This window comes from Chiroxiphia lanceolata, chromosome 2 (genome assembly GCF_009829145.1).
Source record: "Chiroxiphia lanceolata isolate bChiLan1 chromosome 2, bChiLan1.pri, whole genome shotgun sequence".
Lineage (NCBI taxonomy): Eukaryota > Metazoa > Chordata > Aves > Passeriformes > Pipridae > Chiroxiphia > Chiroxiphia lanceolata.
The window spans coordinates 1047336-1061718 of record NC_045638.1 but is presented as its reverse complement, the minus strand read 5'-3'; the positions used below and the strand labels follow the sequence as shown (position 1 = coordinate 1061718).

The 14383-nt window shown below is 49.4% G+C and overlaps 1 protein-coding gene across 1 annotated transcript in view; it reads right to left on the bottom strand.

Annotated features, from left to right (window-relative positions):
• Positions 1–12480, bottom strand: part of MRPS6 (mitochondrial ribosomal protein S6) — a 61237-nt gene extending 48757 nt beyond the window's left edge. Inside the window, exon 1 of the mRNA XM_032680177.1 lies at positions 12251–12480. Within this exon, the coding sequence (XP_032536068.1) occupies positions 12251–12460 (210 nt within the window). The 5' untranslated portion in view covers positions 12461–12480. The remainder of the gene's footprint in view (positions 1–12250) is intronic.
• Positions 12481–14383: the final 1903 nt, after the last annotated feature.

Genomic DNA, 14383 nt, shown 5'->3' with positions numbered 1-14383 from the left:
CAAACTGCCACCCCCCCCAGTGTTCAGGCACTAATTGCCAGGCAGCTGACAGGGATAATTTACTGCCTCTTGGTGCTCACCACGGCACGAACCCTCCCTGGGTTATTTTGCTTCCTTTTTTTAAATCCAGCGTCTGGCCTGAGCTTCTTCCTCGTTCTGGACAGGGGCCTGGCGAGCTCCTGGTGAGGAAATGCAGGTGGTGGTCCCCTGTGGAGGTGGGAATGCCCAGGTATCCCAGCCATTCCCACCTTCCAGGTGCACCTTGCCACACCTGAGCCACGCTGCTCTCTGTGTCACATTTGGAGCTGTCTCCTGGGCCAGGGGCAGAAAGGAGAGAGCTCCAACTTCCACTTCTACCAGTGTTCTACCTCCTTAAAACACTCCTCTGCCACAAGAAAAGGAAACACATCCAATCCCTGTTCCTGAAGTCCTCTCTCACACAGAACTTTATGCAAATCCCTCAGTCTATTTATTGAAATCTCCAGTGCTGCTTTCAAACGCCAGTATTTGATTCTCAGTTGGATGTACATTTATATTCCCTGTTCAGACTCACTTCTGACCCCATTCCATATGCAAGCCTCATAAATATGGATCTGCAGGGGGGCAACAACCCCCCCACTTTTTGGGAATCCCACCCACAGCTTTACTTCAACACCGTGCCTCAAGACCCCAAAAACATAAGACTGAGCCTGAGTCTCACTTCTGTCTATGATGGGATTTGCTCACTCAGGTACAAACACTTGTTCCTGGTTTAGTAGGTTTATTTATACATTAATACATATATTAGTGGACACAGCCCTCGAGGGCCCTCAGCAGGTATAAGCTCCCTGGAATCTCACAAGTTTCTTTTCCCTCAAAAAAAAAAAACCCTAACCACAAGCATCCAAAGACTGTAGGAAACCCTCATTTAATGTTTAAATGTCAGGGGTTAGAGAGGAGGGTCTGAACAACATGTAGTGGCCATGCCCTGAATGCTCAGTAAGGAAATGTAAACTCCCCTAATATAGATTTAATTCCTTTATTAAGTAACAAGTGTAATCTTTTGACTTGCAAGGCTCATGCCATGACTTTTTCACGCTGGAATTTGGGCAAACAGTCCACTCTGCATCTTGGTGTCTTTCCCATCCATCCCTGTGCCAGAGAGCAGCACAGAGAGTGTGAATGAATAATGTCACCCTTTCTAATAAAGCACAAGATTAAAATATGTCCTCATGCATCCAATTTGCATATGGAAATACAGAATCTATTCTTTGATAAAGCTGCTGGAAATGTTTTAGGGTTGGAGCCGGGGGGAGTCGGGCTCTGTTCCCAGGGAACAAGGGACAGGAGGAGAGGGAACGGCCTCCAGCTGTGCCAGGGAAGGCTCAGGTTGGACAGGAGGAGGAATTTCCTGCTGGAAAGGGTGGTCAGGCCTTGGCAGGGGCTGCCCAGGGAGGTTTGGAGTGCCCATCCCTGGAGGTGTCCCAGGAAGGCCTGGCCGTGGCACTCAGTGCTCTGGGCTGGGGGCCAAGGTGGGGATGGGGCACAGAGGGGATCCATGGGCTGGGAGGGCTTTTCCAACCCCAGTGATCCTGGGATTCTATAAAAACATGTGATGCAATATCTCAGAGACTCCTGACAAAGAAGCTGGCCCAGCACAGCAGGGTAAAGGGGGAAAACGAAGGAAGAAAAAGACACTTTTAAACCCTCAAAGTGCCCAATAACAGCCTCTGTAACCACAACTCCTTCGGGCTCCTTTTGCAGCAGGTCCTGTGTGTGCCACAGAAAAGCCAATTCTCTCCTCTTACTAAAAACTTTACTTTCTGCCTACACTATGTTGCTCAACATCAAAATAAAATCAAAATTTATCAGAGTTTTAGGATCGGGATGTTTCTTATCTTGAACTTCGGGAGGGATTTTTAGAGACATCAGAAAACAGGGATTGATTGTGGAAAAGGGAAATTACCCTGCCAGGTGAGGTTGGTTTGTGGCCTCTAGACAGGAGGATAGACACAGGTACAGGCCTGTTCTCCCTGGAGACCAGAGCAGAGACAAGAGAGGGGGAATGTGGAGGAGGTTGTGATGTGGTGCTTCAAACTAGGGCTGGGATCTCATGAGAGGATGTAAAAGAGAGGGTGAGGGGAAAGGGAGAGGTAAGAATGGATGGACAAAGGCTGGGATAGAGGAAGGGTAGACTTGAAGATTAGGACAGGGGAAGATGGGTCGTGGGAAGGTGAATGGGTTGTGCTAAAAAAGAACAGGAAAAATCATGTGTTTATGTATCACTGGAGGCCACCAAGATGGTCAGAGGGTGGAGCAGCTCTGCTGGGAGGAAAGGCTGGGAGAGCTGGGATTGTTCAACTGGAGAAGAGAAGCTTTGGGGTGACCTGATTGTGGCCTTGCAGGGCCTGAAGAGGCTCCAGGAAAGATGGAGAGAGACTATTTCCAAGGGCTGGAGGGACAGGACAAGGGGGAATGGCTTCCCACTGGAAAAAAAATGTGGGTTTGGGTTAGATCTGAGGAAGGAATTCCTGGCTGTGAGGGTGGTGAGGCCCTGGCCCAGATTGCCCAGAGAAGCTGTGGCTGCCCCTGGATCCCTGGAAGTGTCCAAGGCCAGGTTGGACGGGGCTTGGAGCAACCTGGGCTGGTGGAAGGTGTCCCTGCCCATGGCAGGGGGTGGCACTGGATGGGCTTTAAGGTCCCTTCCACCCAAACCATTCCATGATTCCATGATCTGGTTTGTAGGCTCTCTTCAGGAACTGCCTTTAGGTCACCCCAAAGCTTCTCCAGGCTGAACAATCCCAGCTCTCCCAGTCTTTCCTCCCAGCAGAGCTGCTCCAGCCCTGGGATCCTCCTGGTGCCTGCTCTGGACTCTCTCCAGCAGCTCCATGTCCATCTGCAACAATAGGATGCTGCGGAAGGAGTTTTGGATTCTTTTTACAGTTCACTTTTTCAAAAGCTGGAGAGTTGCACATGTAAAATGTAAAATCTGCTTCAAATGAGGAGTAGGTTGCAAAATCAATGCTCCATAATGAGGAGTGTTATTTCTCCTTCCTCTCATTTGCATAGGCACATGCAAAGTAGATAATTGCCTACTTCTCTTTCCATGGGATTTCTGCCACATTTATTTTGCAGGGTGGAGCAGCTCTGGAGCTGTGTCAGGATGACATAGTGGAGGAGGCTTCTGTCTACAGAAGTTTTTTTCCACATTTGTTTCATGAGACAGAAGATGAGCAGTGGATTTTCCCGGGATCATGTGAGAAAGGATGAGCTCTTGGTTAAACCAGCTGGGATTTGCCCCAGGAATGGATTCAGTCCCTCCTTGCCCACATAGCTCTTGTGTCATGCTGCACAAGGCAGTTAAACCACATTTCTTGCAGGTGGCCACGAATTTCATGCTCCTGTTTCTGAGGATCAGAATTGACATTTTGTGATCTCATTTGCAGAAGTGTTGAATGACCCCAGATGGAACTGAATTCAACTGGTGCTAAACAAGTGAAATGCTCTGAATAAAGAACATAAGAACTTCTCAGAATATTCACTTGAACTTTGAATTGTCTCAAACCAAGCGACTGCAATCTACACATCCTTAAACCACAGGTAATTCCAAGCCAAGCCCATCCCAAAAACATCACACCCAAGAGGCAACAAAATGTGTTTATGGCTGGTGATTCTTTTCTGTGGAAAGGGGAGGAAGAGGCGTCTTTCTGCTGCTCATCCTGATCCTCCACAAAGTGTCTTGTCCACCAAAAACCTAAATCTGGGTCTGCCAGGTAGGACCAGGAGCCTCTGCAACTCTCTGACTCTCTGAGAGTGGAGCCGGGGGGGGATCGGGCTCTGCTGCCAGGGAACAAGGGACAGGAGGAGAGGGAACGGCCTCCAGCTGTGCCAGGGGAGGCTCAGGTTGGACAGGAGGAGGAATTTCCTGCTGGAAAGGGTGGTGAGGCCTTGGCAGGGGCTGCCCAGGGAGGTTTGGAGTGCCCAGCCCTGGAGGTGTCCCAGGAAGGCCTGGCCGTGGCACTCAGTGCTCTGGGCTGGGGGACAAGGTGGGGATGGGGCACAGAGGGGATCCATGGGCTGGGAGGGCTTTTCCAGCCTCAGGAATCCTGGGATTCTGTGAACTGTGGCTGGATGGGAGTGGGAATGACAGTGGAACAGTCAGAGGTTCTGACAGGGTTCAGTTCTTAGCTTGTGAGGGAGACAAGATGAGATTACATAGATACAAAGCGAGATTAGATCAGATATCAGGAAGGAATTTTCCCCTGTGAGGGTGGGGAGGCCCTGGCCCAGGTTGGCCAGAGAAGCTGTGGCTGCCCCTGGATCCCTGGAAGTGTCCCAGGCCAGGTTGGATGGGGCTTGGAGCAACCTGGGCTGGTGGAAGGTGTCCCTGCCCATGGCATGGCGTGGAATGGTCTTTAACGCCCCTTCCAACCCAAACCATTCCATGATTCCCTGATGAGGAAACAGCTCCAAGTGCAGGAGCAGGTAGAGAAAGACCCTGGAAAGAAGCTGCAGAGCCACCATGGGCGCAGCTTTGGCTTCTGTGCCTCAGTTTACAGGAACAAGTTGTTTAAATTTCAGCAAGTGACTCATTAACCCTCCAACGTGACCTCACACTGCAGCAAACGAGGGCAGGAGGAAAACAGAAGCCTGTAAGAATGAAATCAGAAAGTACAAGGGAGAGAAATGATATAATATAATTAGAAAAGGAAAGAGAAAGTACCAGGAAAGCACTTTTGTCTGTTAGAGCAAAACCATGGCAAAAAAACCATCTCCTCTTCAGCAAAGATGGCAAGGGGTGAGAGGTGGCACAGGAAAGGCCCAATGATTGATGTCTCTTCCCCCTCACTCCTCAGCAAGAACAATTAACAATGGTTCTTTGACTAACAGTGAATGTCTGAAGAACAGAAGGCCCAGAGTCAAGTGGGTTATTTTCCAATCAGAAAACGTGGGATTTCCAATCGGAAAATAATGCCAGACCTGCCAGAAACCAGCCAAGAGCACGTGGGGAACTGGCTGAAGCCATCCTAGAACCACAAGGGATCCCTTCCCACAGCACCTGAGCAGTGGAAGGCCCGGGACAGGCGATTGCAGCATCTTTGAAACGGAGAAAAAAAAGCAGCTCGGGCAACACAAACAGGGAAAAACAGAGCCCAACTCGAATTCCTGGGAATGTATCGGGACAAATAATGAAACAAAGTTTTCTTTTGTGTATGGGAAATAATGAAATGATAAGTAGAGGCCGAGAAAGATTTGCCAGGAACAGATCATGCTGACCCAAAGCTCATTTCCTTCTCTGACGAGTAGCAGATCTTACGGACAATGGATACTGCGTATCTTGACTTGGAGGAGGCTTTCAGCAGAGTCTCTCGTGATTTCTTGTAGAGTGAACTGAAATGAAACTATTATGAGGTGGACTCAGCTGTCTGAAAAAAATATTCCAGAAGAGGAATTAGTGTTGGTTTGTTGCTGATGTGGAAGAATTAAGGCAAAACTTCTGCAGGTGCCCTCCCTGGGGCTGGTACCTGCACTGTCTTGGTTGTGTTTTGGAGGGTGGCTGCTATATTGGTAGGGAGAGTTCTACCAGCCCCTTGGCAGGATTAGCATCTTGATCAGTTGAAGAAATGGTCTGAAAAAAATAGGATTTTTCTGAAAAAAACAAACAAACAAACAAACAAACAAACAGGACTGCAGTAAAAACTTAGATGAGAATAAACCCCCGAGGGGAAGGAGCCAGCGAGGCAAAAGAGCTGCACAGAAGCGCCTTGGGGATTTTGGAAGAGCTTAAATTAAGAATCAGCAATGCCATCCTGGTGTGGAAAAGCAAAATATTGTCCTGAAGTGGATGAGACGTGGTATAATTTCTCCAGTGCTGCTCAGCCCTGGTGGGTCTGAAACTAAAAAAAGGGGCCGGTTCACTTTGGCCACTGAACTTGAGAAACCTGGTGGTGGTTCTGCAGCTGCCTCACGAGGGCAGCTGGGGAAAAGTCCTGAGAGCAGCAAAAAGGGCTAAAAGGCTTTAAAAAAAAAAAATTTACCCCAGAGGGAAATCTCGAAGAATTGGTTTTTTGGTGTATTTTTTTAATCTAGAGAAAAGAGCACTGAGAAGAAACAAGAGAAGAGCCTTGAAATGTGGAACAGGGGGAAGGCAGCAGGAAACTCTGATGCTTAGGAGGGAGATTAAATAGTATCTAAAATTACAATTTCTGCTATATTTAAGGAAAAAATTCCTACCTAGGAGGCCAGGGAAGCCTTGGTGCCACTGGAGGTCATTGGGTCTTTAGCACTGAGGGTGTTAAATGCAGCTAAAAAAGGCATAGATTTATTAGGGAGTGTGTTTGGGAAGGGGATACCAGAGTCAGGGCCAGCAGCTCATGAGGAAAATACACCTTATAAATTGCAAACCCATATTTGAAAGGCTTAAGAAGCATCTGGAGCTGGGAATTGTGGCATCCTGAGGGTGTCATTGTTGGGTGAGGCATCTCTCAGCTCCCAGGGAAGTTCTTCCAGTGTGTAACCTCAAATCAGGAAAAAATAATCAGGTCTAATGTGTGAACTCTGCAAGGTTTCTGACCCCTGGATCATTTCTTGGGGTCTCTCTGTTAATTCTGCAGTTGTAAATAAATACAGGCTGTGCCAGAACGGCTGAATTTCTGCTTCAGTGATTTCCTGACACAGGTAAAAAAACCCAGATATTAAGCCTTTGTTGGTCACTTATGCAAAATAAATGAAATGAAATAAAATGAAATGAAATAAAATAAAATAAAATAAAATAAAATAAAATAAAATAAAATAAAATAAAATAAAATGAAAATAAAGTCTGGCTACATCATGTGCATTTCTGGCAAAAGGAGCCTGAAATCCCGTCACCTGGGAGACGACCAAGGACCTGCATTGCTCCTTTCTGAGAGGGCTGAAAGGTTTTGTCGTGAACCTGAAAGGCTGTTTTTGTTGCATTGCTCTGCAAACATTTGGGAGGCAGCAGTTCTGGTCCTTGTCCTGGAGGCTGTTTGGAGGGGGGGGAAGAAAGAAAAGGGGATGGGAAGCAGCAGAGGTACAAAGAGGGGGGATGACGTGCATGGAGCTGCACGGAATGTGTGACAGGAGCGGGAGTGAAACCCGGGGGGGGGACACCAGTGCTCTCCAGCTCCTGCCCTGGTGTCACACTGGGACTGGTGTCAGCACTTGGGTTCTCTCACAGGGAGCTGCTGGGGCACCTCCATGTGTTGCTGGTGATGCCTGCAGAGTGTGGGTGTTCCTTTGGTCGGGGATAGTGTGGGCACAGTCCAGGGCAGGGACTGTCCCCTGTGCTGGCACTGCTGAGGGACCTCCAGGGCTGTGCCCAGGTCTGGAACCTCATGGAAGAGAGACATGGAGGGGCTGGAGCGTGTGCAGGGAAGGGAAGGGAGCTGGGAAGGGGCTGGAGCAGCAGGAGGGGCTGAGGGAGCTGGGGGGGCTCATCCTGGAGAAAAGGAGGCTCAGGGGGGACCTTCTGGCTCTGCAACCCCCTGACAGGAGGGGGGAGCTGGGGGGGTCGGGCTCTACTGCCAGGGAACAAGGGACAGGAGGAGAGGGAACGGCCTCCAGCTGTGCCAGGGGAGGCTCAGGTTGGACAGGAGGAGGAATTTCCTGCTGGAAAGGGTGGTCAGACCTTGGCAGGGGCTGCCCAGAGAGGTTTGGAGTGCCCAGCCCTGGAGGTGTCCCAGGAAGGCCTGGCCGTGGCACTCAGTGCTCTGGGCTGGGGGACAAGGTGGGGATGGGGCACAGGGGGGATCCGTGGGCTGGGAGGGCTTTTCCAACCTCAGGAATCCTGGGATTCTGTGAAATTGTCTGATTTGCCACTTCAGCTCTTTGCAGCGGGTTCAGTGATTGTGCTGAGCCATCTTCCCGGGGCTGGCACAGTGAGGATGTAAATCTGGGCCATTAAAATGGCACCTCCCCCATGCACGGAGCCTCTCCCGACTTTCCCAGCTGTTTGTCCTGCTCTCCATGTGGGAATTCGCTGCTAATAAATTGTGTTGTGGAAACAACCTCATGAACAAGGAAATCTAACCTGATCCAATTGTTCAATCTAGTTTAAACCTACATTTTCTCACAGGAATCCCCAACTCAGGTTAATTTAGGGGAGTGATGAGGTTTAATCCCACCACCCTAATAAATCATGTGTGAAAAGCCATTTGTTATTTACAGTGCTGATGTGTAGGTGTGCTCATCATCTTGTAAATACATGAGAAAAGCAAAAAAATAAACAAGCAGATACATTTTTCCCTTGTTCCAGTGGATCCCACCAGTCTCCTGCTTCCCTGATCATGGCTTCAGGTGGCTCTTCCCAGACTCATGTTGATGAAAGTGAAGAATGTCTAGCCAAGCTCTTGCCTTTCCTTTCCTATGGAAACAACAATTCCTGCACCAGGTTTCCCTGGACATCCTTTTTTTTATTTTTTTTTTCCCATTCAAAAAGTGTGTCTGGGCATTCAGACATTCCTTCAGAATTTTCAGGTATCTGAGTCTGACTGGAACTGTGCCTTTGATCCATGGAACTGGAGTCACTGCTCACCTGCAGCTCCCCTGTTCCTCAGGCACAGAGAGGCTGATGCTGCCAAGGGTGGATGATCAGGGCTTCTGATGGATCAGGAATGGTTTGGATTTAGTTTACATTTCTGGTGGGTCAGGAATGGTTTGGATTTACTTTACATTTCTGGTGGATCAGGATTGGTTTGGATTGACATCTGCAGACCAGATCTACTGCCTTGCAGAGCACGTCTGGTGGTTCCATGGGCCTCAGCTGAGCTGCACTTGTGTCATCCAGGACATGCACAGGGCTTTTTGTCCAATAAATCCCCAGGAAAAAAAAGAACCAGCCTCTGTAGGTGTTTGTGGAGATATCAGAAATACTCCATAAATAAGAGATCCCAGAATCATCAAGGTCTGAAGAGACCTCCAGGATCATCCAGTGCCACCATCCCCCAGCACCACCAGGATCACCCCGAATCCACGTCCCCAAGGGCCACATCCAGACACCTCTGGAACACTCCCAGACACAGGGACTCCACCACCTCCCTGGGACACTTATTCCAAGGCCTGAACACTCCTGCAGGGAAAAATTGTTTCTAATCTCTAATCTGAATCTTTAATGTCCAATTTTAGGCCATTCCCTCTCCTCCTTTCCCTTGGACATGGCAGCAGAGCCCGACTCCCCTCCCTGCCCCCTCCTGTCAGGGAGTTGGGGAGAGCAATGAGGTCCCCCCTGAGCCTCCTCTTCTCCAGATAAACCCCCCCAGCTCCCTCAGCTGCTCCTCACAGGACACGTTCCTCAGACCCTTCCACAGTTAAGACTCAATCTTAACTCACACATTGCCTTTTGGAGGCTTGGGGAAAAGAGGATTTGTTGAGGGGAGAGAGGAATATTTGGGAGAAACAGTTTGTTCCAAGGATGTTCAGCAGCTGAGGAGGCAAATCTCCCCCTCCCCAAGTGCCAGCCTGGCACTTAAGCCAGCTCTGACATGCTGAACTCCCACTTTGGGAAGTGTTGCATATCCTCCATCATTCATTCCACGGGATTAAAGAATTCTCTCTTGGCATGACATAAAGAGTGTTTGTCAAGCACCTTCTTTGTTTCCCTCTCGTGCTGCCAGACACAGAAATATCATCATGGGGGAGGAAAAAACACCCTGCTCTTAGTCTTGGTTTCTTCATTGCAGAGCAACAGTTTAAAATTGTCCATGACAAAGAGGAGCCCATGTTTTTCCCAATATTAACTTCAGTTCAAAGAGCCCACTGGAGTCAAACTACAAAGGAGTATATACAGAAATATTAGATTAAGAAATACAAAGGAATTTAGTCCCAGAAAAATTATACTAGGAAGTCTGTTCAGTGCAATGTGAATAATTTCAAATTGATCCTTTTGGGTCCCTTCCAACTGAGAATATTGTGTGATTCTGTGAAATCTTTCAGATAATACAGTTCTTCCTGCATGTCCAACCTGCAGGAGATGTTATAAGACATAATCCTGCTACAGCCAGAAGCTTCAAGTTCAATTGGTGCAGATGATTATTGCAGTTGCTAATTTCTGTAATTAACATTTGTGCAAAGTTGTTCTCCTTTACAAAGATCAGGAGCTCCCAGGTGTGGGATGTTACTGAAATCATCCACCTGGGCAATCAGATCACCTGGGGATTACGGAGGTTTTTAAGAATTTATTAGCAACAGTTTTTCTGAAACTCTTCTGAAATTTCTAATTATTTGTGGGATTGTTGGGGTGTCCTGTGCAGGGCCAGGGGTTGGACTGGATGGTCCTTGTGGGTCCCTCCCAACTCAGGATATTCTGTGATTCCATGATAACCTTGATGAGAACACTCGGCTGAAGGTCATCTCTACCATGAGGGGATTTCTGGGCCCAAAAATGGAGTTGCCCAGAGAATCTCTGGCTGCCCCTGGAGCCCTGGAAGTGTCCCAGGCCAGGTTGGATGGGGCTTGGAGCAACCTGGGCTGGTGGAAGGTGTCCCTGCCCATGGCAGGGGGTGGGACTGGATGGGTTTTAAAGTCCCTTCCAACCCAAACTTTCCATGATTCTCCGACTCCAGCAGATGAAAGCAGTTTGCAGCATCGTTTCTTAACTCTTACCAAATCTCTCTCTGTATCCAAAATCTCTCTCTTCTCTTTCAAGAACATCAGTGGGATTTCCTTCCCACTTCCAGCCCTGCTGGGTCTGTTCTGTAATTTAACACACAATTTAACAGCCCAGCGAGCCCTGGAGGAGCAGGAGGATGTTGAGCCTGAGTTACTGAGCACGACAAGTTAGGACAGGCTCAGACCTGGCAGCAAAGCCCGGCTCTGCCAGGCGTGTCCGTGTGTGTGTCTGTGTGTCCACACACGTGTCATAACCCAGCAAGTGGGATTGAAAGGGGACCCTCCCTCAATGCTCTCAGGGACAGGGGAGGGATTGTTGGGGTGTCCTGGGCTTGGACTGGATGGTCCTTTTGGGTCCCCTCCAACTTAGGATGTTCTGTGATTCCCTGGCTGTCTTCGTGAGGTGCCACAATGATCCTCAGCAGTGAATCCTAACAAAACAAAGATTTTTCAGACTTGCTTCAGCAGCTACAAGTGTCTGGGAAACACTTCAAACCTCTTCTTTCAGTGGGGGATAATCTACCTGCCACGTTTACCAGGATTTGCAATTATAGCCACAGAATCACGGAATGTTCTCAAGCTGGAAGGGACCCACAAGGATCATCGAGTCCAACTCTTTAAGTGAACAACGATCCCAAAAACGAGGGGGAATCAGAACAGACCTTTGCTTTCAGAACTGAATATTGTCTCAGAAAAAAACATGAGAATTTATCTCCAGGAGCTGGGATTAGGTTAAGTCACAGAACAACCCCTCCAGAAAACGTGTGTGGAAAACAATCTGCAGCAAACACGGGACGGTCACGGGGAAGGGGGAAGTCAAAGAGCCCCTTGCAGAGAAATTATGAATGCTGATACACCAAAAAAAAAATTACAATATTCTAGCAATTCCCGTTTCCCCCGGTGAAATTAGATACAAAAAGTGAAACAGTGAACTGTGTCATTGCTCCATGGGATGTGGAACTGTCTGTGTTGGGTAATAAGATGTTACAAGTCTGCGAGGCAGAACAACCTGTGCTATTCTCAGCAGCAGAACTCGGGGCACAACAGCAGCAGCAGCAGCTTCCCTGCCTGGGTTTGGAGCAGTGGGAGCTGCCGAGTTCCCTCCCTGCTCCGAGCCGTGCGGGGGCTCCGAGACAATCAGTGATTCTCAGCATTCCCTCCTCACAGCTGACGCTTCCCAACGTGCCACGTTCCCGAGTTCTCACGGAGAGATGATGAGATAGAAGGTGCCCCAACACCTCCCTCACGTTCCTAGGGCAGCAGTGCACATCATTACACTTTCCACAGCCGCTTCCCCTCCGGTGCTGGCAGCTGACAACGTTGGCACGTTGCCACTGGCACCACCAGCCGCCCGTGCTCGGTGGCCAACATCCTCCTCCGGTGCAAAATTAGCCCGGTGAGAGCACATCCTGCCTGCTCTCACCTCTGTGGGCAGCAGTGGCAGCTGCCACAACTCCTGGCAGCCCGGGCAGCGTTCCTGGGGCACGTGGGACTGGCACAGATGGAGGAGCGGTGTCCCCTCGGTGTCACCGCGTTGTCACCGCTCACACCGGGCACGTTTCACACCCAGGGGTGGCTTTGCTGGCCCTGCACCCACACCCCCCACACCCCCATCATCCCTCTGCTCCCAGTTGTCTCTTACCTGGGTTCCAGCACAAGGATCCGTCAGCGGCTCCTTCGGCGAATTCCAGCGATCTCTGCACCGGCTGGGAGCATTTCCATGGCAATGCTGTTGTTTGTCTGGTGCTTTGTGTGTGCCAGGCGCCGTGGGAAGAGGGAACAAGACAAAGCCCACACGATTTACAGATCGATGACCTGTGGCTGCAGCCTGTGGTGGGACCTCTGCAGTCATTCCAAAGGTGTGTGGGAGTTCACATGTGTACATGGGAAACGTGGAAAGCTGCTGGAGAGTGTCCAGAGGAGGGACACAGGGATGGGGAAGGGTCTGGAGGAGCAGCTGAGGGCACTTGGCTGGTGCAGCTGGAGCAGAGGAGCCCCAGGGCAGAGCTCAGCGGGGGCTGCAGCTCCTCCCGAGGGGCAGCTCCCACCTCTGGGAGCAGGGACAGGACCCAGGGAAGGGCTGGAGCTGGGACAGGGCAGGCTCAGGGTGGATCTCAGCACAAGGTTCTTCCCCCAGAGGGTGGTGGGCACTGCCCAGGCTCCCCAGGGCAGTGGGCACGGCCCCAAGGCTGCCAGAGCTCCAGGAGGGTTTGGACAACGCTCTGAGGGACAGGGGGGAGTGTTGGGGTGTGCTGGGCAGGGCCAGGGCTTGGACTGGGTGATCCTGGTGGGTCTCTCCCAGCTCAGGGTATTCCATAATCCTATGTTCATGAAGGAGTTCTGGGTTTATTTAATTTTCAGCTGGATCAAATAAATGCTGGCCTTGGCAAGCGGAGATGGAGGAACGAGCCCGTGGTGAAGGAGCAGCACAGCCAAGGTGCCACCACGTTTTTGGTGGCAGCATTAGCACAAAATATGGGACTGCAACAGCAGCATCACTGCAGTCCTGGGGTTTGGTGGCTCCAGCTGGGGTGTAGCCATGTGAAACCTGCTGCAAGGTGTGAGCAGGACACTGCGGGTGAGTTGGGGCTGCGGGACCAGGGGATGAAAACACAACACCACAACAAAGGAAGGAACGGGGGAAAAACCCAACAGCAGAATTTCATTTCCTGTCCTGTGAAGAATCGAGGATGGGTTTTGACAGTCACACTGGAAATAACAGTAAAAATTGCACTTAGAAATACATGGGAAGCAGCAAATGTCCTTTAGCAGAGGGGGGTAAGGCAGAATTTGCCTCTTTTCACTTCCTCTTCCCATTAAATCTTAAACACTGAACAAGCCCATTATCAGTGTGAAAATGCCAAGGAAAATGGAATGCTTTAAGTTTGCTTTCTTTCCTGTCTTTCTAAAAAAAAAATAAATAAATAAGGCTTTTACCTCTTTGTAGTTGGACCAAAATAAATAATTACCAGGAATTAAATTGTTCCATATCACATAAACAATGGCCCCGTGCCTCACTTTTTTTTGGTAGATGATTTATATCTATCGTTTCCTTTGGCAAGGAGAGAAACAGGTTTAGCTCTATCTAGAGATAAAATTACAAACACAAATATCACACAGCAAACAGCAAAGTTTTGAACTGATCATGTTGGAGTTCTGACAGGTTCAATCCCAGGGGGTTTTTTCCATGTCACCAACAACCACTGGTTATTATCCAGAGGAGGGTGTTAAACAGATTCTCTTTGGTTTCTCAGATTGGACAGGTAACACACGATGTCTGAGCCCTGAAAGAATCCAAACTGCACTTTTTCGTGTTGTGTCACGTCCAAATACCCCTCCTCTGACAGATGATCCTGGAGCAACACACCTGTCCAGAAAATCTTATGTCTTCTCCTACGAAGTGTTTGTCCCCAGCCCAGCTCAGCTGTTCTTCTCTGTGGGATGCACAGGGAAGAATTATCCACGTGTTTCTTCCTCTTCAGCTGCCCTTAAAGACCCCGAATCTGCTCCTGTGCAGGACCCAGGCACAGGAGAGGGAGGGCTAATATACATATATTATGTAACTTGGCACCACATGCTTCGAGAGTGGTGTTTGGAAACAAGGAGAGAGTGAAAAGCACAAATGTTCAGTGGAATTTTCCTTCCTGTATATGTTTTATCTGCGGCTGTGACGGGCAGAGGCCGAGTTAGGAGAGGTGAACTGGAAAAGAAGCAGGAAAATCTCACAGCCCAGAGGGTCAACGGCGTCCTGGGCTGCACCAAAAGAGGAGCAGGA